The sequence below is a fragment of the Rhinolophus sinicus genome, chromosome 15 (assembly GCF_057876585.1).
Source record: "Rhinolophus sinicus isolate RSI-liver-muscle chromosome 15, RSI-T2T, whole genome shotgun sequence".
NCBI classification, from domain to species: domain Eukaryota; kingdom Metazoa; phylum Chordata; class Mammalia; order Chiroptera; family Rhinolophidae; genus Rhinolophus; species Rhinolophus sinicus.
Window position 1 is genome coordinate 75,220,700 of NC_142515.1, and position 25,114 is coordinate 75,245,813.

The following is a 25,114-nucleotide window of genomic DNA, read 5'->3' on the forward strand; positions in this document are numbered from 1 at the left end:
GATGCTGAGTTTTCTGTACATGTCCATCTGTGTATATGTGGTTATCTGTGTTTTAACAACTGGGAAGAGCTGGCAGCTGCCACAAGAATGGCTCAGGTGGGATTTTTGTTGTTGTCTTTGTATAATTGTCCTCACTTTTCTCACACCTTAAAGCAGGATTTCTCAACCTCAGCACTGTTGACATCTGGGGCCGGGGAATTCTTGGTTGTGGGGGCGCCCAGTGCATTGTAGGGTGTGAACAGCATCCCTGGCCGCCACTCACTAGATACCAGTAGTAACCCAAGGTGTGACAACCAAAAGTGTCTCCCTATATTGCCCATGTCCCCTGGAGGGCGGAAGTGGCTCTGGTTGAAAAGCACTGTTCTAGAGGAAGATAAATGTCCCCAAATCTGTTTGTCTAAAAAGGGGAATACATTTACCCTTAGGCCAGATAAGTGAGGCCAGTTGAGACGGACTGGTTTAAAGCATTTACTGCCTGTTCACACTAAGAATTCAATAAATATTATTACTACATTAACAAGAGACGTTACTCTTCAACGGACAACCCTATTCTGAGGGCATAGAAGAGGATGAAACTTTTAATTAACATCATAGCCTCAGATTCCTAAGATCAAGAGAAAGAAACACACAATTAGATGAACACGGCCAGATCAACAATGGAGATGCTAGAGGACCGTGGAAACTATTGCAGAAGAGAATGGAACACAGCCAGGGTGATTTCCTGAGAGCACAATGCAGCCTGGAATTGATCAGGCGGCCAAGACGACCACTCAGGTTAGGACATGGCCATCGCAGCAGTTCTTTGAGCCTGGGCCTCAGATAATAAACTGAAACGAACCACCAGCTTACACTGCAACGTGCTTGTCAGGTTTCAAAGCACTCGTCACAGATATAAATGCAGGCCATCCTGTTTGGCCCTGACAGAAAAAGCTCTGGTGGCTGTCCTGAAAGGCCCAGCTAGTTCCTCTGGCATAGTGTGTTTGACTGGGATGGGCCACCAGCATGGGCCTTGATAGCTAGGGGTGGGACAGGGAGGGCTCCCACAGACCTGTCTGCGTGAAGGAACAAAGTGGCCCAGGAATTCTTCCAAGAACTATGGAAACATCAGTCCTGCAAGAGGGACTACATTGGGGTCCAAGACAGTGAGCAGCTTTCCCAGAAAAGAGACTGGAAAGAGACATCCAGTCAAGCACCAAGGGGTCTGATGTCTGCTGAGCAGGGTCTAACCCAGGCCCAGGTCACTTCATTCCATCCTGTTAGGTCAAAGGGCTGTACTCTCAGCAACAATCTCAGAATCCCTCAGGATTAAATCTCTCTTCCTCTAGGGTTTAGCCAACATCTGGGGTCTACAGGCAGACTCCAAATATCTTTAGCTCTAGACAACCACTAGGGTTGTGACTTTTCCCCTTGGGGGGCAAAAGGTACTAGCATGTGTCACTGGAGATGCATTTCTCTTCCCTCCCACTGGCTCTCTTCAAATTGGGAGTATAGCCCAGTTTGCCAGCATGGCCTAGACAATTCTGAAGATTATCACTCATTCCTCTATGGAGTCTATTCATAAAAACTCCACACCTATGGTTCTTAACCTGGGATGCGATGCTGGGACTAGCAAGATTCAAGGAATCCAGGGCTTCTTGCCCCAGACTTCCCAAAAAACCTATACTACCCGTCACATATAAAACACCTATATTCTTGGATTCAGCATTCCACTTCTGGGAACTTATCCTGTAAATCCAAACCCCCCTGTGAGCAAAGGTATTTGCTAGCTATTCACTGCAATATTGTTCATAGCACAAAACTACTGGAAACAGTATAAACATCCATCAATAAATGACTGATAAAATTAATTATGGTACACTTCATGAAATGGAATACCAGAAACCCATTAAAAAGATCCAAGAAGCCCTAGGGGTATGTTCTACTGCAATAACTCTGGGCGAGAGGAAGGAAGGGGTTCCCCCAGGGACATCTGGCAGCGACCAGAGACATCTGTGGTTGTCACGACCAGGAGGCTGCTCCTATGAGTGAGTGGGGGCGAGGGATGCTGCTCAACACCCCACAGTGCCCAGGACAGCCCCCCAACCACAGAGTTACCCAAGGTGGAGAATTCCAGCTTTAGTGTGATCTCCAAGACAGATTTAACAAGAAACTAGAAGTACATAGGACTATGTAGACTATGATACACTACCTGTGTGTGTTTTTAAAGGGAAGACGTACACATACCTTGGAAAGAGACACACATAAGTCGTTGGTGACAGTCCTTGTCTCTGGGGAGATGGACTGAATGCCCGAGGGCCTGGAGTGAGAAATTGACTTTTCCCTCTACCCTTTCAACTTTGTACCGGGTCTATTGAAAGAGATTTTTTTGTTGCTGGTGTTTTTAAATAGTTGTTCTAGACACAAAATTTTCCTGCCCCTGCGATATCTGGCAAGAGTCGGGTGTCCACAGCCTTGGGACTGTTTCTTCCCTCTTCTCTCTCCCCCATCCCGGCCCTTTCCAGGGAAGGCGAGGAGGGGTCCACGTCCAGGACCAACCTCTGGGTGCCTCTCTCTGTCCCAGACAGGGGTCTGTCCATCCTTCTCGAGAAGACTGGAGCCCACATGGCAGGCAAGGCCTGGGCCACCTCGCACCAAGCCCCCGGCCTTCCTGGGCTCTCCCCACCCTGCGAGGGACACGTGCCCTCGGTGTCCCCGGCCACCTCCCAACTAAGGCCGGGCCTAACCCGGCCCCTAATTCCGGGAAGCCGGGGCTCCGGGGCTCCGGGGCTCGCCCTAGCTATGGCCTCCGCTCACCTGGCTCGCCTTGTAGAACTGCTTCTTCAGCCCCGCCACCGACATTCTGCCTTTCGCCGTCCGACCTCCCGCCGGGACCCAGCGAACCGGAGGGACAGCGCAAGCGACAGGCTCCCGGGCGCTGCCGACCCCCCGCGCGCCTCAGCGGGCCCCGTCGGCACCGCCTCCACCGCCCTCTCGCCAGCTCCGTTCCCGCCCCTGCGCCGCCTCAGCCCGTCGCGCGCCCGCGCGGCCAGGATATTACATGGCAACCGCACACTTCCGGCCCCGTCTGCGCACGCGCGCCCCCTGCTGTCCGGATAGCGCACGCGCACTTCGCTAGCTGCGGGAGCGGCCGCTCCTGCCAGCGAGTGGACACGGGCGAGCCTAGAGCGGCCCTGGCGGATGCAGCGTCCCCTGGAGTGCCGGAGGTGGCTCTAACGTCTTAGGAAATGCGCTTAAGCCTTTCTGGAGAGGTTGGGAGACTGGGTTTCAGTCTCCAGATACCTGTTTGCTAATCTCAGCTATACCGAATTCATCTACGCTTTCAGTCCCTCCTGTCTCATCCCCAACCCTGCCCCGTCTTCATCCATTCAGTTGCCCAAGTCAGACATCAGGGTGTTGCTTCTACCTCCTTTCCACGATCCCCACTGTCCTCTCTGCCCTGACCAGACCATTGCACCAGCCTCTTCTTTGGTGAGCCCACCTTCAGGTTTTCCCCTCCAGTTCATCCCCTACTAGGAAGGCAGAAATATGCCTCTGTAACATGATTCAGATCACAGTCCCCTGTTTAAAGTCTGCCTACTGCCCTTAGAATACATTCCCAACTTCCTAACACAGCCTACAAAGCTTGCATAATTTGGCCCAGTCAAGCCTCTGATTTCGGCTCTCTTCCTCTTCCATAGTCCATGATCCCTGTTGCCTGTGGGCCTTTGCTAAAGTTGTACCTCTCTTGCACATTTTTCTCTAATCTTTCCCTCCCCCCATCATTTGTGTATAAAAGAGGAATCTGCTTGGAATGTCTCCTGCTCCAGGAAGCCTTCCTGGATTGATACATATTTATCAACAGTGACTTTTAAAATTAATTCTTGTTGATGAAAACATATTGAATGAATTTGAAATTAATAATGAGTTGCAACAAGAACAGAATCCAAAAAGAGGAACAAGAAAGTGACTAGAACTAAAGTGCTTGCAACTTCAGTGCTGAAATCTCTGACACATTTTCTGAAGCAGAAGGTTACTGGAAGTTTCCAAATGCCTAACAGAAGGTACTGGACTACATCAGAGGATTTTTTTTCGGAATATGCATGCCCCAACCTCCCTCCCAAAGATTTTAATGGGGCCATTATGAATGATTAGAAAAAATAGCCCATGTGATTATGATGGACAACCTCAACGGTGATCCATGGTCTAAACATTGCATAATCCACTGGTCTAAATCATTGCATAATGCCAAAATATCAGAGAAGGGAGGGAAAACGTCCTGGGGTTCACATGGGGAAACTGAGGACTTCAGTAAGACATAAATTGTCCAAACTGATGTCCCCAAATTTTCAATTTCTCCAGATTGCTTCCAACTAATTCTATTGATTTAATTTTATTCAATCTATAGTACCAATAGAATTTCAAATTTGGGTTCCCTTTCAGTCCTCTGCTCTGCTTGAGAGATTAAATTTTTGCTGAAGTAAACCTACTTCTAAGGCTTGCAGGCTGACACCGAGTGTTGTGTGCGAGGCTTTTAACCTACATGGATCACACAGTCCAAATGATATTTATGCATTCACGCAAATATTTATTGAGTACCTTTTAATATATTAGTCATTGATAGGTCCTGGGGATACAGTGATACATGATTACTGCCCTCATGGAACTAATGACAAAAACAGAAATTAACTTATTAATCATATAACAATTATGATTATTAATCATAAACATAAGCTGTAATTGCTTCAAGAAAAAGAACGTTGTAGGCACCCTTTGTTGGGGGTAAAGGAAAAAAGGCTTCTCTGAGGTGTCAATCTAAGATCTGAAAGGTAGGTAGAAATTAGACAGGAAAGGAGTTGCGGAGTTTTCTTGTCGAGAAAACAGCGTGTGCAAAAATCCCGAGGGTTAAACCAGAAAAATCCATTTCGTTAATTCCCTCTGAATATATTTACTGCGTATCAAATGCTTCTGAAGTGTTGCCCAGATTTTACTTTATTTTTGTTTATATAAAAAGTAACTTACAGTTTTAATTGCTGTTGGTATGTTTAGCGGATGCCCTATCAGGACACACCCACAACTTCAGTCTTCATCTAAATCGCAGTTTCAGGTTGTGACGGCACTTCACGTAAAACGTTTCGTCATGACGTAAGCGCCTGGCCCGCCCTCCTATTGGCCTAGCCCACGCACTCGGCCAATCACAGTGTCGATCTCTCAGCCTGACACTCACCACCGCCAATTGAAGAACACCTCCTGCCCACCAATGACGAGACGCCGGGAGGAAGACCGCCCCTCCGCGGGAATATCAAAAGGGGAGCCAAGGGGGAGGAAGGGAAGCCACGGATCTCGCGAGGATGCTTCCAGCGCTCCCTTCTTCCCGAGGCGGGACGTCACGTGATGCGGCCTCGTCCAATCGGCTCGCGGACTGCGGGGGTCGCAGCGGTTCCCGCCAAATACGAGCGCGGCGGCCGCGGCAGCAGCGGCGCGGGCGGGAGGGCGAGCAGTCGCGGCCGCCGGAGTGGAGCCAGCGCCTCCACTACCCGAGGGGAGCTCGAGCCGCCGCCGGGGCGATGTTGGAACAGCTGGAGTGCGGGGCGCCGGCCGCCAGGGGAGCGGCCGCAGGTCAGTTCGCCCGCGCGGAGGGGAAGGGATGCGGTTATCGGCCTGTGCGGGCCGAGGAGGCGATTGGGGGCGGAAGGGCCTACTGATCCCGGGCCTCTTCTCTGCGCGGTGCGTTCGGTACGGGAGGTCGTTACAATCTCGAGGAAGGGCCTTGCGACCCTAATAGAGCCCTCCCTGAAGTTATTGTTGCAGCCGCGACCATTTTTTTCCTGTGCTTTGGCGTTAAGTTCGTTTTTCCAGGGCCCTTTGCGGTGATGGCCAGGAGGGGAAACTGAGGCCCAGGGAGGTGAAAGGACCGATTCTGAAGGTTGCATTAGTCTCCACTGAGCAAGTTGGACCCTGCAGCGACCCTCTGGCCGGGTAGGGAAACTGAGGCCCAGGGTTACAGCTGCGTCTGCGGGTCAGGGCAAGCCCCGGTAAGACGCCTGGATGGTGGGAATGTCAGGGAGCTGTGACTCCCTGATTCTTGATCCTGGTGGATATACAAGGTGAAGACCTGTCTTTCTCTTCCCTGTGTCTTGGAAGGGATTTTCTAGCACCTAACAGGCCCCCTCATACGTAGTGTGGTGTACCAAAGAAGACTAGACTGCCCTCCCCTCTGCTTGACTCCCAGCACTTGGCAAAATGCTTGGCACATAGTAGGTGCCGGATAGATATGTGTTGGTTGAATAAATTAAGAGTTGGCAGGGACATCAACTAGACTAATTCAGGGTTTCTCAACCTCAGCACTATTGACCTTTGGGGCCCTCCTGTGCACTTTAGGGTGCTGAGTGGCATCCCTGGCCTCCACCTAATAGATGCCAGTAGCAACCCCACCTCCCCAGTTGTGACAACCAAAAATGTATCCAGGCATTGCCAAGGGCCCCTGGGGGGCAGAACCACTGTTCTAATTGTTCCCAGATTTGGGGATTTCACAAAGACATAAAATTCATATAAATAAAGTTGGGACCGATTGTCATGGACAGTCATTTGACCCAGTAAGAATGTTTAAAAAGTAAAAAAAGCATCACCTGCTGTGACCGTACTATTATAAAAGGAAAGGATATTTTAACACCAAGTAAAATTAGGAGGAGTATAATATCAGGATAAAGAGCAGTGGTGAGTTTATACATGAATGTGTCTCAATTGTATGTGTACCTTTGAACAGTCTGGATGGGGTCCCTCTTGGTTTACCGGAGGTTGCTTCTGGGCCCAGCTCACGTCTGTTCTGCTTGCATCAAAGTTGGTGTTAGGACCATACCAATAAATGCATGGGAATCCATGTGTTTGGTAACTGAAAGCTTGAGAATGATAGTGTCTTGAAATGGGTAGGATGGAAATATGAGTCTTCTGGGTACCTTCCTTATATCTCCAGCTTGGAAGTGCGGAGGGCGGTTTCACCTATGGACAGCTGAGTTCTTTAGAAATCCCCGATCTTTACTTGTATATATGTTATATAAAACATATGTAGATTACCCAAAATAAACTGGATTTCTCCAAGACAGATTTCCTAGCAGGTGCAAGCTTCTAAACTTATTCTGACTATTTAAAGATATTTGTCCAAAGACTTGAACTATTTGCTCGTATGGTCATTCCTGTACCAGCTTTGATATTATGAGATGCTTCTCTTGAGAGTTTTTTGATGCAGGAAAACATTATCCCTTATTATTTTTTATTTTTTTATTTTTAAAGATTTTATTGGGGAAGGGGAACAGGACTTTATTGGGGAACAGTGTGTACTTCCAGGCCTTTTTTCCAAGTCAAGTTGCTGTCCCTTCAATCTTAGTTATGGAGGGTGCCGTTCAGCTTCAGGTTGTTGTCCTTTCAGTCTTAGTTGTGGAGGGTGCAGCTCAGCTCCAGGTCCAGTTGCCGTTGCTAGTTGCAGGGGGCACAGCCCACCATCCCTTGTGGCAGTCGAACCGGCAACCGAACCGGCAACTGGCAACCTTGTGGTTGAGAGGACGCACTCCAACCAACTGAGCCATCCGGGAGCTCAGCGGCAGCTCAGCTCAAGATGCCGTGTTCAATCTTAGTTGCAGGGGGCACTGCCCACCATCCCTTGTGGGACTCAAGGAATTGAACTGGCAACCTTGTGGTTGAGAGCCCACTGGCCCATGTGGGAACGGAACTGGCAGCCTTCGGAGTTAGGAGCATGGAGCTCTAACTGCTTGAGCCACCGGGCCGGCCCTCCCTTACTATTTTTTGACAGCACTTAAGCTCCTGCCTTAGCAAGCTCAAAATGCTTTAAGTTGCATTACTTTCATAAACTCTATTTAAAAAGAAAACCCTATTCTAATTTTACAGAACTAGTTGGATTGGAGAAGAGAATGTTTTGGGGTCATATTAATAGTGACATCATTGATACAGTGTTTTCTCTCATCTCTGTTTTTATTTATTACCCCCTTTTATTTATTACAGTAATGTTGCTGTTACTGTATTCATTGATTTCATACTGCCGTGTGTTTCCCCTAAAATAAGACCTAACCGGAAAATAAGCCCTTGTATGATTCTTCAGGATGACATCCCCTGAACATAAGCCCTAATGCATCCTTTGAAGCAAAAATTAATATAAGACCCGGTCTTATTTTTGGGGAAACACGGTATGTGCCAGATCCCAAGCTAGGTGGTCCAGGCAAGTCTCCCCACTGTCAGGGGGACGGGGAGGAGAGACATAATAAACAGTGTAAGTTTCAGAGCTATAAATGCCACAGGAAAATAAACAAAGAAGGTGTGACAGTGTCCAGGGCAGGATTTCTTAATCTATTGACATTCTGGGCCAGATAATTGTCAGTTGTAGGTGGCTGTCTTGTGCATTGTAGAATATTCAGCAGTATCCCTCTCTTCTACCCACTAGATGCGAGTACTCCCTTCTGCCTGTCAGGACAATCAAAAGCGCCCCTAGACATTGCCAAAGACCCCAGGGTGTGGGTGGCAAAGTCACCCCCCACTGGATAACCACTTCGTACAGAATAGGTGCTACGTATGTATTGTATGTATTTGCTCCTTCATTATTTCCAGCATGTAATAACTTACCTTTGACACTTTTATTCACAGCCATGGATTGCAGAGACCGACCAGTCAAGAAGTTAATACAAGGTAACTTTCCAGTAATGGGTTAAATATTTGTTCCAAATTTATATCGTTCATTGTCTCCTCAATTATATTTTTAATTCCCCTTGAGCAGTGTTCTCAGAGGTAGCATCAAGGGGGGAAAAACAGTTGCACCTCACTTTTGGAAGCTGGGGAACCCATTTTATTGCACTACTGTTTCCTTAGGTTCCCAGGAGCAAATCCAGAGGTCACTGCCTTTGCAGGAGGCTTTCTCTACTTCAGCACTATTGATACTTTGTAATGTTTTGGAGTGGAAGGTGCTGTCTTGTATATTGTAGAGAGTTTAGCAGCATTCCTGGCCTCCTCCCTCAAGTCATGACAACCAATGTCTCCAGACGCTGCTAGATGTTCGCTGGTGGGCACAGCTGCCCCAGATGAACCATTGTTGTATAGGAAGATAAATATCCCCGAACGCTTTTGTGTAAAAGGGGAGTGAATTTACACTGAGGCCAGATTAGTGGCTGGTTGATATTAAAAAACCATGGTTTTTGGTTTTTAAAACTTGGTATCTAGTTTTCCCCCCCAGCCCCACCCCCAATAGCAATTTGCCTTCTCCTGTGATAACTGATGGCAAGTTTGATGTTGGTGAGAATTATGTTGAGGGCAATAGTCTCCTGAGGTTAAAGGATTAAGGGCAAAACGTAGCACCCAAGAGCACAATTGTTTTATAAACTGATAAAGTATGAACCCTACCCCCAAGCCCAGCAAGGTCGATCATTTTTGAGCATATGGAATAAAGTATTGATTGAAGTTACTCTTCACACTTTCACTGTAAAGATGGCCTCCTTCTTTGTTTCAGCTCGTCTGCCCTTCAAGCGCCTGACTCTTGCCCCAAAGGAGAAAACAGAGGACGGGTTGGATGACACAAGAAGCTCTCCGAGTGCTCCTGCACAAAGTCAAGTCCCCGATGTCGAAACCTCTTTTGACAACTTGGAGAACAGCTTTCATATGGGTTCTAACATAGATTTTAGGCCAAAACTTGTCAATGGGAAGGGTCCCTTAGATAACTTTTTAAGAAATAGAGTCAAAACCAATATTGGCCAGACCACGGTCATCATTGATTTGGTGGAGGACTCGAGTGACCAACGAGACGCCACGATGGCCCACAGTAAACTAAATTCTGCAGCCTCTCCCTCCATGGAGGCTGTAAATGGGCTCAGAGAAGAAGCTGGATATGCAGAGGGGCTGCCACAGGCCAGTCAGGATGAGCTGGCATTTCCTGGAGAGACCCTTTCAGACATTCGGTGCGAAACAGAGGAAGAGGGTGTTGCCGGCTCAGGGGGTGCAGAGAGGAGCACAGATGCACAGAAAGGCTCACCCCAAAGCTGCCCCCAGCTGACACACAGTATGAGAATGTGCTCCGAGATGGACCAGGACGGTTGGAGCAAAGCCGGGGGCATCCTGTTCAAAGGGAAGGTGCCCGTGGTGGTCTTGCAGGATATCCTGGCTGCGAAACCTCCTGGAGCCAAGTCTTCTCCCACAGCCCCTCCAGACCAGGGCGTGCCCTCTGAGAGTGAGGTGCTGGAGTCCGGCCCCGAAGAAGACTCTGTCCTCAGCCCTTCATCCCTGAGCTCTTCTACTAGCTCACCCGAGGGGCGGTCTGCTTCCAAAAAGCAGCATGGCAGCCCCAGTCCCTTCCCCACGTCCACACCTGTCCGCAGAGTGAGTATCTCCCCGCGTCCCAGGGTGTCAGTGCTGACGGCACTTCTGGTTCAGCCCCTGTTCACCTGGAGACAGTATCCCCGAGGCGGTTAGTGGGCAAGTGAGAGAGGCCACAGACTAGGCCCTTGGCTTCCGAGGTAGAATTTTGATTCTTTCCAATATCAGAAACCATGAGGGGTATTCAGTGACACGGACAGTTAGTGGCTGGGTTAGTCACCGGTGTGTCTGTGACATTCTGGTAGCCTTTGTTCACCCCTAGTTAGTGGTGCTGGTCAACTTAGCCATTGCAGGGAACCTTGGAGGTCAGCAGGGAACTGTGAACCACTCATGTCAGGCTTGAGCTTCTGCTCCCTCCTTTGCTTCTTCCTGTTACAACACAGACTTGTAGGGGTGTCGGTGGGAAAGAATCTGTCAGTGTTGGCAATGAGACCCCAAGATGGCAGGAAGACTGAAATGGGTGATTCTGTAGTCAGCTCTTGCTGGCATGGCCACCCACTTAAAAACCTTACCCAGAGCAATAGGAACAAAGAGAAAGCTGGCATCATTTTTAAGGACCCCAGAAGGATGACTTGAAAGTTTTGGTCAAAAATTTTGGTTTCTGATCAGCACAATGGCAAATGTTTCTGTTCTTGCCTGTCCTTAAAATCTTATGGGTAAAACTGGTAAAGTCAATCAAGAGTCCTGAAATGTGTTTAATGGTGTTTTTTGGTTGTTTGTTTTGGTTGGTTTTTTAGTTTTGTGGAACTTTTGTTCATCTTAGGTTTTTTTTTTTAACTATAAGATTCGATCAGGGTGGGTCATTCAATCTCTACCTGCTTAATTTGATCGTAAACCACCAACCTTGGTCGTTTTCTGAAATTTGACCTCTCAACTAATTATTTTCTAGGTTATTCCACTTCTTGTTTTTCACCTCCCGAGGAGTATAGGAGAAAGAAAATTACTTCTCTTTAGGTTCACAAAATATCAAGAGTGGAGCAATCTTTTTTTCTTCTAAGTTTCTACATGTGGCAGACAGATACACATTTTCCAACTTCCACCTAAGTCATTATTCAGACTGAGTCGGAGCCTTTTTTACTGTCAGTCATCGTGTTTTGTACATCCAGTTGGTGGAAATCTTTCCAGACTGCTGTTAATCCTTTGCAGAATTTTGTCACATGACATGTCATAGCCAGTTTCCATTCTTCCTTTTTTTAATTGGGGAAGGGGAACAGGACTTTATTGGGGAACAGTGTGTACTTCCAGGACTTTTTTCCAAGTCAAGTTGTTGTCCTTTCAGTCTTAGTTGGGGGCGCAGCTCAGCTCCAGGTCCAGTTGCCGTTACTAGTTGCAGGGGGCGCAGCCCACCATCCCTTATGGGAGTCGAACCGGCAACCTTGTGGTTGAGAGGATGCGCTCCAACCAACTGAGCCATCCGGGAGCTCAGCGGCAGCTCAGCTCAAGGTGCCGTGTTCAATCTTAGTTGCAGGGGATGCAGCCCACCATCCCTTGCGGGACTCAAAGAGTTGAACCAGCAACCTTGTGGCTGAGAGCCCACTGGCCCATGTGGGAATCGAACCGGCAGCCTTCGGCGTTATGAGCGCCGAGCTCCAACAGCCTGAGCCACCAGGCCGGCCCTCCATTCTTCTTAATAACTTCATTTCTTTAAGTTTTTATGCCCATAGCCAAGCCTGATAATTGGGAGGTCACATAGTTGGGCATTTTCATAAAATAATTTTACTTATATCCATTGGTCCAAATGGCCTAAAACAGCTGAGCGTGGGAACCACGTGTGCTGAGTTTAGGAAATCCTGCATCTGAGGTGCTAGGTTTTGAAATGCTTTAGAAGGCAGTGTTATCACACAGCTTTGCAAATAATTCACACTGCAAGTGGTGAAGGTTCAGGCTAGCCTACTGTCTGTAGCAGAAAATTGTCCGTGCGACCCACGGGTGGGCCCGGCCATCACAAGAGTGGAAGTAAGGCATCCGGATGTTGAGTAGCACCAGAGGTATGAAAGTGAAGTGAAGTGATCCTCAGGAGTCTGGGGGCTGTGATGGCAAGACCCCCTGAGAGAAGGGCTGGAGACGGACCATCTCCAAGCGCACATACCGCTTCCTCGTTTATCCTTACCTTTTGGGAGTACTGGATTTCCTGATTTATTTGTCTGTTCATGGTTGGTACCTAACTCGAACAGCTTTCCCTGCCTTGGCATCTGAGATTTTCCCCATCCCTGTTACTGTGGGGAACACTTATTCCTTTTTCCTTCTCCACCTCCTTTCCAGATTGTAGGCAGAAACTTGCTGGAAGCTTACAGATTGTTTCCTGTTACCGTGTAATGTGTGTGATTTTTATTTGGTTTCTCCGAAAATAAGACCTAGCCAGACAATCAGCTCTAATGTGTCTTTTGGAGCAAAAGTTAATATAAGACCCGGTCTTATTTTACTATAAGATTGGGTCTTATATAATATATAATATAATATAATACTGGGTCTTATATTAATTTTTGCTCCAAAAGACACATTAGAGCTGATTGTCCAGCTAGATCTTATTTTCGGAGAAACTGGGTAGTGCTGGAGTTGGTACTGTAAAATCTCTATGTTTTGGAGCCACTGGGCACTCATTTTGTGTGTTACTGTTTTGTGTGTCCTCTATTTTGTGTGTTACTGTTTTGGGATTTTTTTTTCTTCCAGGGAGCTTGTTAAAATGCAGATCCTGCGGTCGGAGACTAGCTTTGGAAAACAATAGTTCAGGAATACCTTTTGTAGATAATCCTGGGGCCTTTAGAGTAGCCTAAGTTTCTATTTAGCATCAGAGCTTTTTACCACTTGGGGTAAAACTGTTTCACAAGCTTGTTTGCAATGAGACATGCAGTTCAGCCTACTTTATTGATGATTCCAGAATGCTATTCCACAAATGATAATGTGGACACAGGTGTGTTACTGAAATCTCTGCCTTGCTTCTGTACAAATGAGCCCAGATCACTGGAACTTTTTCTCATATAATTTTAACTTTACAAGTGTTAAATTCTCCATGTTTTAAAAAATCATTGAAACATGACAGCCCCCTTTGGCCTCCTTTCTCTGCCCCAGGTTGCCATTGTGATCTTCTGTTTTTCCCCCCCCTTTCTTCTCCCTTCCCCCTCTGCTTCAGGCCTTTGTTTCTGTCTAGTTGTGCAGGACACAGCTCCCTGGCCCATGCTGGTGTTAGGAGCCTTGCGCTCCCCCAGCTGAGGCAGTCAGTCGGCTCAGGGCAGCTGGCAGCACTCCGTAGCCCACAGCAGGGCACACCAACCTCCACTGCTCGCGGCAGCCCAGCTCCAGGGAGAGCTGTTGTTCACCATCTTAGCTGTAGAGGGTGCAGCCCACTGGCCCATGTGGGAATCGAACCAGCGACCTCAGCTTTAGGAGCACGGGCGCTCCAACCACCTGAGCCACTGGGAGGTCCCTTATCTTCTATTTCTCTGTGTTGTGTATATATGGGAGATTCCTTAGCAATACACAGTATCAATTTGTTTCCTCACATAAGGGTATACTGGAAATCTGTTTCTTTTTGAGTGTATACTGGAAAATAAACTGTCATCTGGTATGGTTTTGGGGAGGGGGCACGGGAAGAATCTTTCTTTTTCATTGGAGAATGTCTGAGATATTTTTTATATTGGGAGGGGAAGAGGTATCTCTTTTTAACTGCTGTATTGTACACCTGTGGTGTGGATATACTGTACTTTACCGAGTCATTCTCACTGATGCATTTTTCAGTTGTCTAATTCTCAGCCCTGACAGAACAGTAATGGTAATGAGCTTCCTTCTACATGTTTCCTGGGGCTGTTGTTAAGTAGCATCGCAGGCTCACAAGAACGCACATGTTCATCTTTGCCTGCTTGCACTGTGATACGGGGGACCAGTTTGGGTTGCCCTTCCCCCTCTGCCTTCTCTCCCTGCTGTTAGAGTTTTAGCAGCCATACCACCCTCTACGTGCCTCATTTGCTGCTGCGTATCTGCTCAGAGCTTAGAAATTAGATCTCCTTCTGTATAAAATCAGAGTAATCGGGCTGAGAGGATTCTCCTGAATAAAATGCAGGAATTTGAATGCACAGACACAGTTAAATCTGCCTTAACTAGAGGTAGCTGATGTGTGTGTCTTAGCCTCCTGGGATCCTCCTGGGTCTTGTTTTTGGCAGATGTGTTCCAGATAGGTGAAATGTGTCACATAGGATTTTGAGAGAGAGTTCTGTCAATACTTGAGCCAAATGTCAATTAGATAAAATGATGTCAGCCCAAGAAGGTCCACCCAAGTGTCTAGTAAAGCAGTAGAGATACTGGTTTTAAATTAGATCAGAATTGCTGTGGCTGTCACATGTCGTTAACGTGGATCCTGATTGTCATGTTCCCAGACTCGCAGCACAGAGGGGCGATGTGAAAGGCACTAGATTCTGCAGCTGAAATTCCACATGTACAGGCGAGACTAAATAAGTATGTTCCCCCCCAAAATGCTCTCATATAGGAGTCTGGCAATCACATTCACTACTATAATCTTTGAACACAAAGGACAATGACATAAATAGAGCAACTCACAAATTCTGCTGCTAAATCCTTTGGTGTTGGGAGTGAAGGTCACAGACTTGAGAGGTAGAATGGAATATGGAGAGTGAGATGCTTTTCTTAAGCTCTTGGTAAGATGGCTTTGGTAATTGTCATTTCTGTTGGCGCATGCTCTCTCGGACACAGTCTCGGTGGAGTTTGAACTGCCAACACGTGGCTTTCTTAAGATGGCTCGGCCCTTTCCTAAGGGAAGGCAGAGTCCAGAAAGAACTCAGTGTGCCAAGTAAGAAGAGCGTCTTCTTGAGTTTATTAATCTGTGAGTTTTATTCTGTAAGAGGTCTTAGGGCTGAGGCTTCTCCAGATAGAGAAATCGTTACATAGTTTTGTCGATATGTCAGGCTGTTTGAAGAGAAATGGACCTTTGGTTTTTCAGCTCCACTTCAGGCTCACTTTTTTAGCTGCCTGTCCAAGACTAAAATGAGCCTGGGGAGTTTCGCTTTTCCAGCCTGAACTCTCTCTCCACTGCTCTTTGACCTAATGATTTGGTGGTCAGGACACCCACTCTGGAGAGAATTTAGGCCAGTCATCTAAATCTTTGTTCATATTCCGGCCTGGGACCATTGGCCAGCATGCGTCCAACTGTGCGTCTTGGGAAGCCCTTGTCACTCATGCCTGGTTTGAAGCAGGTGATAGAGAATGTTGTGCTCCATCCAGGACATCGGGGTTCTAGACCAGATTGCCCCCTCTGGCAAGTTGACCTTTTTCCCCTGAGCACTCACTCCACATTGTAAAAAGCAGAGTTACGCCAGGCAGAGAGGAATCCAGCCCACAGATAGGTTTTATTTGATTCACATAGTGTAGTTTTTAGACATTTCCTACAAAATTCACATGAAGTTGACAGTTCTCTCTTGGGAACACTGGAAGGGGCGGCAGTGCTGGCCTACAGCCCTGTAAGAGCCGTGGTCCCTTTGGCCACGTTGTGTCCTTTCTAGTTGGCTGCAGGTCCTAGCACTTCGTCTCGTCTGCATTGCTTTTATTTTCCGAGCTTGCCTTGTTTTTTTTTGTGCTTGGCCCCTGTCATTCATTTGTGTCAGCTGCCTCCCCCATGTCCCCTCTCATCCCCAGAATCACACGTGTGCACCTTCATTGGAGCTTATGACCCCACTAAGACAATTTGGTTCTATGTGGTGGAAACTGGTCACTTAGAAAGGTTTTCATTTTTCTCAGTTTGCAGAGAGGTTCTTAACAGTGTGGGCCGCTTGTTCCCGCCTTCCTCCTCCTCCGACTGCACTGTGTTAAATGTGTTAAAGGGACTGAAACAACCCATGTTTAAAGATACATGTCTTTCATTTCAGATAACTAAGAAATTGGTCAAAGGTTCTGCCGAGAAGGACAAGATGAAACTGCAAAGAGTAAGACATTTTCCCTGAAATAGAAAATTAGCCCGCTGTGCTTTTGGCGATAAATAGTAAGCTAAGCCCTTTGTACTTCCCTTGGCCCGGTTTTGAGCCCTCCCCCTGGCAGGCTTATCCTGATCCTCCTGAGTCTTGCTTCATTTTGCCTAAGGAGGCCTCGTGGATGGTACATTGTATCATTTGTAGCTTTGCTGAAGCCTAAGGCTTTGCATGTAGCCTTTTCTAAGCTTTTATTGTTACTGTTGTTGTTACTGTTTAATAGTTGGGCATCCTATTGTATTTTTAAATCTCCTTCCCAAAAACTTAAGTCTCTTTCCTTGCGTCCCAGGCTCCTACGGATAGATTTAAGTTCACTCCTTCCCAGGTGCTGTAGCATTTTGGTGGCCCGTATGCTCCATGCGGGATTATTGCTTAGCGATCCCCTGCTGAGTTGTGGGTTCTGTTATCTGGAAGTCAACACATTTTGCATATAGCTGTGCGAGGGCCCCTTTCTTACTGTCATGAAGAACAGAGAAGGCCAGTGGGCTTCTCCCCTCCCCTGCCAGCCTACAGAAGGGTGCTGATGACAGTTGGCTGTGTGTTCACGGTGCTTCCTGTGCCATCCGTCTTATGGTTGTGTTGGATTTTTGTGGGTCCGATTTTGATGGCTTCTGAAGAGTTTATCTCATTCTTCATTGGGATTTCAGAGATGGCCACATGTGGGGTGGGAATGGAGATGCAAGTATGGCTGAAGAGACCTGATTTATGTGATCGGCCCATGATTTCCACAGCCTTCTGTCGTGGACCGCTCCCCACCACCCTGCGCTTCCACTGCTGGGCGCGTTACTCCATCCAGACCAGGCACCTTCTTAAGTATCCAATGTGTCAGATGGAGATGCTGAGCACACTTGGCGAGAAGCAAACATTCAGACATCTCTAACGGCCTCCATGGCTTTTGTTCAAGCAACCAAAGGTTATCAGGGCAGAAGGTGGACTCTTCTTGAGATACAAGGCATAATCTTACACCCAGACCGAAAACTGAGTTGTCGGGCTCCTCACCTTGGGAAGACCATCTTTGGGGGTAATGGTCTTTGAAAGTTACCCCATGCTGTGTTACAGGCTCAGGGCGCCTGGCCACAGACCAGTTCTTTGGAATGAGGGGCTGGTGTGCTAAAACCAGGCGTTCCACTTTAAAGAATATCAAAGAATCTAGCGATTTCCTCCTTAGTAATACAGATTACACTTCGTCCTTTCTTAATATCTACCCTTCTTTGCAGACCTTGAGAAATGGTTTTAAAGATTAAAAAATAATTATTTTTTTCTTTTATATGATATGCCTTCTCATCTGTCCCCCACTCTTTTAAGGCTTTACCGAGCAGGTTCCCCATCCATACCTCATCCAATCTTCCATTTCAAGAGATGTAAAATAAACTGTCATCTGGGATGGTTTTGGGGAGGGGGCACGGGAAGAAAAATACTTTTGTTTTAAAGGCAGGGAGGCAAAACCTATAGACGTCTCTGTTTTTATTTTACCACAGCTTTCTGATTAAATAAATGCAGCTCCAACCAACGGTGGGTGCCCTGCATAGGTAGCCCAGGGGTACTTACTTAATCTTTTTTAATTAAGTGAAAAGGTAAAGTCTGCCCCATGTTTAAAGAAGGTATTTTAAATGAATCTTATTGTGAATGAGCCACAAGGTTCTGTGACAATTCTCGCCACTTTCCTCACAACAGAAGGAAATGTGACAGATTGAAGACTCACTTCCGTGTAAGGATGTTGACCGTCCAGCTTTTCCTGGGACCGGTTCCTTCATTCTTTCCCCTTCTGTTTGAACTCATCCGTCCCCACAATGCTGGCCTGACCCTTCCCAGGAGTTCTGCGGGGGACACAGCTGTCACCTTGTCTCTTGGCTGCAGGATAAGGAGCGTTTGGGCAAGCAGCTGAAGTTACGGGCCAAAAAAGAGGAAAAGGAGAAGCTGAAGGAGGAGGCCAAGCGGGCCAAGGAAGAAGCCAGGAAGAAGAAGGAGGAAGAGAAGGAGCTGAAGGAGAAGGAGAGGCGTGAGAAGAGGGAGAAGGACGAGAAGGAGAAGGCGGAGAAGCAGCGACGCAAGGAGGAGCGGCGCAAGGAGCGCCAGGAGGCCCTGGAGTGAGTGCTGCCTCCCCGCGTCCTGACTCAGAAGCCTCTGCTCTGTCGCCCTCATCCCCTCGCCTCCTGTCTCTGTCCCCTGGGGACACCTCTGCAGACCCCTAACGGACCCGCGGGTCTGCACTGGGGAGCACAGGCTTTGTGCATCGCACGCTGGTTGGCTGAAATCGAATTTCATGTCCCACAGGGCTAAGCTGGAGGAGAAGAGGAAGAAGGAAGAGGAGAAACGGTTGAGAGAAGAAGAAAAGGTAGACATTACCTCCCTCCCTCCACATTCTGGTCTGTCTGAGAAATGTTGGTCCAGGAGATGTCACAAAGGGATTTTTGCCTGATGGCCGCCCAGTGTTTAGTGTGTGGGAAGCCCAGTGGCCTCCCTGACAGGCATGTGTGTAGATGCGTTCCTATAGCCCATTGTCCTCTTGGCCTGTCACGTGCCTGCTGGCTCGACGTCCTGGTCCTTCTGCCAGCAAGAGCAGCTTTGCCACTTCGATATTGCCTGGTACCCACGGGGGGTTGATGGGTTTTGAGAGTTAACATCAAAATAATGCTTTCAACTTTAAAATGTGTGGGGTTCAGTTCTAGGAGCTTTTGCATGTTTGGAAAAACACACCATTTCTCTTCATTGCCTCGTCTTCTATTAAATTGCAGCGCATTAAAGCAGAGAAAGCCGAAATCACAAGGTTCTTCCAGAAACCAAAGACTCCACAGGCCCCCAAGGTGAGCAGTGGCTTCCTTCGGCTTTGTCTTTTGTCTCTGTCAGCCTCTTCCTTTTGAAAACTAAAAGGGGATCTTCTGACCAGCCAGCCTCCCTTTTAAACAGGGAGCTTCTGTTTCTGGTAGAGCCTGGAGGTTCTCGTGTCCTTGAAAAGGCAAAATGTGGCACATTCGCTAAAACCCCCCAGTGTTGAGAGATGGCTTCGTGAACGGTTTTGTGTGAGGAGCTGTGTGGGAAGGTGTGAGAGAAAATCTGGTCCTTACCCTCAGGACTCCATGATCAAGATGGGAGGCGAGATTAAGCCTAGAACCGTAGCCCAGAATTCCGCTTCCCCGGTCCGCCCTCCATCACCCTCTGAACCAGCGTCTGCTTGTGGAGACCCCAGACCCCACCCCCACCCCCGGGGTAACCCGTCTCTCCCGATCCAAGGGTGTCCTTCAGGCTCTTTCTGCATTTAGGTCCCTTTGTATATTTGCATTTGTATACATCTAAGTCAGGATCGCTCTGAATTTATGATGTTAGTGCTTTGTTTACATTTCTGTATCTTGGATTCTTGCCACATTGGTGCATTTGGGTTTACTTCATTCTTTTTCATTGCTACATAATGTTTCATGGTGTGGATGGCATCACAGTGCATGCAACCATTCACCTCTTGATCCCTCCATCAATCTTGCCCTGAATGTCCCTGAAACGCCTCTCTGCATGGGTGCCTTCCTTTAGGACGGCCACCTGGAGGCGGTCTTCCTGTTACAAGGGCGAGATTGTATTAGGTATTGTCCACGTGCCCTCCCCAGGGGAAATGCTGGTGGATGTTCTCCGGAACACATGAAAATACGCTCTTCCCCACCTGCCACCAGCACTGGATCTTACGAGTTTTATTTTAACTTAGCCAACCTGATGGATAAAAAAATTGATATCCTGTTTCCCTTTACATTTTTCCTTAATGCCTAGTGTAGTTGAATATCTTTCTGTGTTTGCCGTTTTATTTCTTTACAAGCTTGGCTTTTTGTCCTGATCTCTGTAGCCAGGATTTTCATCCTTGGTGACGTACACCACAAATACGTTCAGTCTGGTAATTCGCCTTTTAACTTGTTTATGGTGTCTTTTGTTGTAATTTTTCATTTTAATGTCAACATTTTTGTTCAACGTTTTTGTTCTTTTATGGCAGTGGGCTTTTGATTGGAAAGCCTTACGTATCCTATGGCTATAAATACATTCAGGGTTGGTTTTTTTTTTAGTGTTTTTTTCCAGGACCCATCAGCTCCAAGTCAAGTAATTTCAATGTAGTTGTGGACGGTGCAGTTCACAGTGGCCCATGCAGGAATCGAACCAGCAACCTTGTTGTAAGAGCATCGTGCTCTAACCAACTGAGCTAACCAGCCACCCCCAATTTGTTTTGTTTTTTAGCTTAGGTTTTGTTTCTTATGTTTAGTTCCTTAGCCTAGCTGGAATTCTCGATGCCCATGGTGTGGGGCATGGCCCTTTTCCCAGATGGATGGCTGATGGTCCCAGCGCCTCTTCGTTAATGAGGAGAACAGTCAGCTGGCTCTTGGCCTCAGCTTCGTGTTGGCGTCACCAGGGAGCTTTAAAGAGCACTCGGGCCTGGATCCCATCCCAGCGTTTCTTCCTCTCTCTCTCTCTCTCTTTCTCTCTCTCTCTCTCTCTCTCTCTCTCTCTCTCTCTCTCTCTCTCTCTTGCTGTCGCTCTTTCTAGAGTAAAAGTAGTTCATTGTGAGGTAGTCCACTCCACAGGCAGAGTAGAAGCTGCCCTCAGGCAAGAGACAGCCCCGACCCCTGTAGGGCTATGCTGTTCCTGAAGCTTGTGAATCGGCACTGGGGTGTCTGACAGTCCCCAGATGACTCTGCCCTGAGGGATGCAGCCTCAGCCTTCTTTCCTTGCTGAGGGGAAAGGCTGGCTTTCTGACATCAAACTTGATAGATGTAGGCTCTCCTCCCAACTCCCCACACTGTCCTCATGTGCTGTCAGCTTTGGGATCCACTGACAGACATTAAGGGTGATGGAGGAGCCTGAGCAGGGAAATCAAGCCTTCCAGAATTTACAGCAGGTGGTTCTTAGGACACAGACAGTGTTTCCGGTTCCCGTCAGCCTGCAGTGTTGAAATCGGCCCTGTGTCAGAAGTCATCTTGTATCATAATAGTGTGTCTGTTGGTAAATTGTTCGCTCTCCGGGTCTCAGTTTCTTCACCTGGGAGCTCAGGTCTTGTTATTTTCTTCTTTTTTCTTCTTCTTCTAAAGAAAAGTCGGGTTTATTGAGGTACAATTTACAGTAAAACTTGCCCTTTTCAGGAGTACCGTTGAATGAGTTTTGACAATGTATGAGGCCACATAACCACTGCCGTAATCAAGATCTAGAGAGATTCTGTCACCCCAAATGGCTTGCTCGTAGCCAGTCCCCGCCTTCCCCCTCCAGCCCCTGGCCACCACTGCTGTCGCTAGTTTTGCCTTTTCCGGAAAGCCGTATTAATGGCAGTACAGCACGTCTCTCCTTTGACTTACCCAATGGGATGAAACTGAAAAGCAGCCTGCTGGCGCCTGTGCTTGCCTCTGCAGAGGGGTGGTCTGTCGTGTGTCTGTGCCATCACATCTCCTCCATTTCAGACCCTGGCCGGCTCCTGCGGGAAGTTTGCCCCTTTTGAAATTAAAGAGAACATGGTCCTCGCCCCTCGTTATCGGACCCCCTTCGACCAAGATCTCTGTGATCAGTTAGACCAGCTTCTGCAGCAACAGAGTGGCGACTTCTCCTTCCTGAAAGATCTGAAAAGCCGGCAGCCCCTCAGGTCCGGACCCACTGTGGTTTCTAACCCCAACACGGACATTTGTAACAGGTTAGTGCCCGGGGACACTGTCCTTTGCCCTTTGGGGAAGTCAGCATGGTTGGCCGAGCTCTGGGTTCTGGCCCATTGCCAATTCCCTGTGGCCTGGGCCCAGTCGTCTGCCTCCCAGGTCTCAGGCCTTGGCTTCAGTACTTCATCCGACATCTCTCTTCTGGCTTCTGCGAGCCTCCGAAATCTCTCGGGTGGGCTGTTTGAGCACAGATTGCCTGTCCCGGCGTCCCGGTCTCCCAGGAGGGGTCCGTTCCGTGAAGCCTCCGTGGAGAGGCACTTCTCTGTTCTCGCTGGTGCTGACTCTCCACGGCCCTGCTTACAGACGTGCCATCGGGCAGCCACACGGCGGCAATCTTGTGTCTCCCTTCTCCTTGTTTTGTGTCCCTGCAGTAAATGTTCCTGAGCCTTCTTCAGGAGCAGGTGCTGCCACTGCTTAACGTTTACCTGCCTTTGTAGCAAGTTTGTGGCCTGCATCCCAGGAAGGCTACGTGGTGAATGAACACGTTGCCACGGAGGCGTGTTACTGAGCGCAGTGTCTTATCCTCAGTGACGTGGTGATCGTGGACAGCAGCAAAGTAGATGGCATTCCTGAAAGGAAGAAGTTTGGCAGGATGAAGCTCCTGCAGTTCTCTGAGAATCACCGACCAGCGTACTGGGGGACGTGGAATAAGAAGACGATGGTCATCCATCCAAGGCACCCCTGGGCCCAAGATAGGGTGAGCGTGCGGGCAGAAGGGCCGGTGGTGTAGGTGCGCCTGTCTTTCTGCCTTTCCTCGGTTTGCCTGTGTTTACACTGGTTTCTGGGATTCCGTAAGTATTCTGGCTTTTCTGCTCTGCCTTTTCCTCCTAACCCTGAGAGGTGGCCATGATGCAGTGTGTGCCTGTTTTCGCAGAAACTCCTGGACTATGAGGTGGACAGTGACGACGAGTGGGAAGAGGAGGAGCCTGGAGAGTCTCTCTCCCACAGTGAAGGGGTGAGCGCAGACCCCGCACGGTCGCAGCTTCCACTGGAGGACTGCGTCAGCGCTCTGCTGGATCCACTCGCATAGCTTCTGTGTCACCTGCAGAGTTGTCTGAAAACGTCAGCCAAGGGTTCACAGCTGGCTTTCCAGCTTCTCTTGGAAAGTCGTATTGGGCAACACTAACCTGCCTGGCAGGGGTGGGTTGTAAACAAGCAGTGTCACCCCTTGTAGATGGGGTGCACCCGTGTCCTAGTTTGTCCAGGTCCCCGCCACTCCGTCTTGCCTTACTGGGTGGCCTCGCTCATTTGTGTTCTGCCTGGTCCCCACCTCCACTGCAGTATAATGGGATTAATTATTGGGATTTTGGCTGATCCTGCTGGTGTCCCTAGGAACAGCAGAGCTGTAGATGGCTTTTTTCCTTCCTTAGACTTTCAAGTTTACATTTTTAATGAAGCATGTATTCTGTTTCCACATGTGAGCATGCTTTTTTCTTCCTTTTTTGAGGATGATGATGATGAAGTAGGAGACGATGAAGACGAGGATGATGGTTTTTTCGTGCCCCATGGGTACCTGTCTGAGGATGAGGGAGTAACTGAGGTGAGCGGGGAAGTAAGTGGCTCGGAGAAGAGCTCCGTCAGGGGCTGGAACTTGGTAGCGGCTGACCTGGGGAGGGTGCCGATGGGTCCCAGCTGCCACGGCCGATCCTTAGAGCCATGAAGGAAGGCAGTCCCCAGCGTGTGGTCGTTTGTGGGAATGCTAGACCCTGAGCGGAAGGTTTAGCTGGGAGGGGGGGAGAATTTCCAGTGAGGGGAGGTCTGAGAGAGGCTGTGGTTCTGGGTTAGATCGCAGCATTTTTTTCTTACATTTGTTTAGCTGAAGTGGAATTAACATACAACAAAACATACAGATGTTAATTATTCCATTTGATGAGTTTTAACAGTTGACAACAGTTGTGAAACCACCACCCGAAATAAAATCTAGAACTTTTCATCTCTCCAGAAGGTTCCCCCATGTCCCTTTGAGTTTATCCCACCACCAACAATAACTTTCTAAATTCTGCCAGACGGTGAAACTTTTGAGTAAGTCATTTTTAGGGCTCCAAAATCTTGTCGGTTGTGTGTAGGTAGTGGGGAAACAGACAGGTATGACACTGGGGGAATGATTTTGTCTCGAAGTCAGACTTGAAGGGCCTGTGTTCCTTATATGGACGTTTCTGACTGATGATGCAGGCTGGTGTCTCGTTGCGCCCTTGAGCATGTCTGTATGAGAGGAGTATCCCTTGGCGTGGGAGAGGCCCAGCCCTGTGGCTGTACTGGGCATGTGATTTTGGGTTGATTTGACAGCTCCAGGATCCCACGTGAACCTGAAAATTGAGAGTGGCATTAAGAGGCCTCTATTTGTACCCGTGACATGCCAGTCACAGGCAGAGAGGGTAGATGCATCTAAAACACCAACAGTGCCGAGTACTATTCAATCCAGAAAAGCTCTCTGTGTGTTTCATTGCCTGTAATGTTAGAAAGGGGACGACTAGGCCCCGGTGGGAGCCTGAAGGTTTCCACGCTGGCCCTGACTGAATCCTTCTGTCACTGTGCTCTCTCTTTCTCCGTCCCTGAGGCTGGCACTGACCGTGCCTGGGCAACAGGGGAGTGGGGACCCTGAGTTAAGCGGCTGCTCTCTTACCTACAAGGAGTGTGCTGACCCCGAGAACCACAAGGTTCGCCAAAAACTGAAGGCCAAGGAGTGGGATGAGTTTTTAGCCAAAGGGAAGAGGTTCCATGTGCTACAGCCCGTGAAGATCGGCTGCGTCTGGGTGACAGACACGGACAGTGGCGCCGAGCTGAAGGTGCTGCAGCAGTTCACGGCGTGCCTTTTGGAGATGGTCCCCTCCGAGGAGGAGCAGACGCCCAAGACCTCCAGGAGAGAGAGGAGGGACCAGCACAGTGAGTACTGGCCTGGGGCAGGGACGGGCGGGGGGCAGGCTCCGGCCCGTGGCGAGGCCCGGCAGTCCAGGGCCGAGGGTAGGAGACTTTTTCGGCTAGTGGGTTAGTAATTTCCAAGTTCAACAAGTCACAAAAGCCAGCACTTGCGGGGCACATCTGTTCCTTCTCAGACATGCACAGCAGCAGTCGGGGCAGCTAGTTTAATCAGCCCATTTCACCCACAGGGCTCAGGCCCAGAATGCCCGGCCC

The 25,114-nt window shown here is 48.5% G+C and overlaps 2 protein-coding genes across 7 annotated transcripts in view; one reads left to right on the plus strand and one right to left on the minus strand.

Annotated features, from left to right (window-relative positions):
- SH3GL1 (SH3 domain containing GRB2 like 1, endophilin A2) overlaps positions 1-3,029 on the minus strand; it is a 34,890-nt gene extending 31,861 nt beyond the window's left edge. For both annotated transcript variants that reach the window (XM_019744044.3, XM_074337613.2), the window contains exon 1: positions 2,794-3,029. In XM_019744044.3, coding sequence (XP_019599603.1) covers positions 2,794-2,838 — 45 coding nt within the window. In that variant the 5' untranslated portion in view covers positions 2,839-3,029. The remainder of the gene's footprint in view (positions 1-2,793) is intronic.
- A 2,283-nt stretch (positions 3,030-5,312) lies between these two features.
- CHAF1A (chromatin assembly factor 1 subunit A) overlaps positions 5,313-25,114 on the plus strand; it is a 28,698-nt gene continuing 8,896 nt past the window's right edge. For 3 of the 5 annotated variants that reach the window (XM_074337617.2, XM_074337616.2, XM_019744009.3), the window contains exons 1-12: positions 5,313-5,595; positions 8,629-8,670; positions 9,485-10,347; positions 16,218-16,274; positions 18,174-18,403; positions 18,591-18,651; positions 19,052-19,120; positions 21,737-21,963; positions 22,511-22,679; positions 22,857-22,937; positions 23,430-23,522; positions 24,613-24,865. In XM_074337617.2, the coding sequence (XP_074193718.2) occupies positions 5,328-5,595; positions 8,629-8,670; positions 9,485-10,347; positions 16,218-16,274; positions 18,174-18,403; positions 18,591-18,651; positions 19,052-19,120; positions 21,737-21,963; positions 22,511-22,679; positions 22,857-22,937; positions 23,430-23,522; positions 24,613-24,865 (2,413 nt within the window). In that variant the 5' untranslated portion in view covers positions 5,313-5,327. Of the gene's footprint in view, positions 5,596-5,855; positions 5,956-8,628; positions 8,671-9,484; positions 10,348-16,217; positions 16,275-18,173; positions 18,404-18,590; positions 18,652-19,051; positions 19,121-21,736; positions 21,964-22,510; positions 22,680-22,856; positions 22,938-23,429; positions 23,523-24,612; positions 24,866-25,114 lie in introns of those variants that run through there. The other 2 variants (XM_088792292.1, XM_074337618.2) reach the window with 2 other exon arrangements.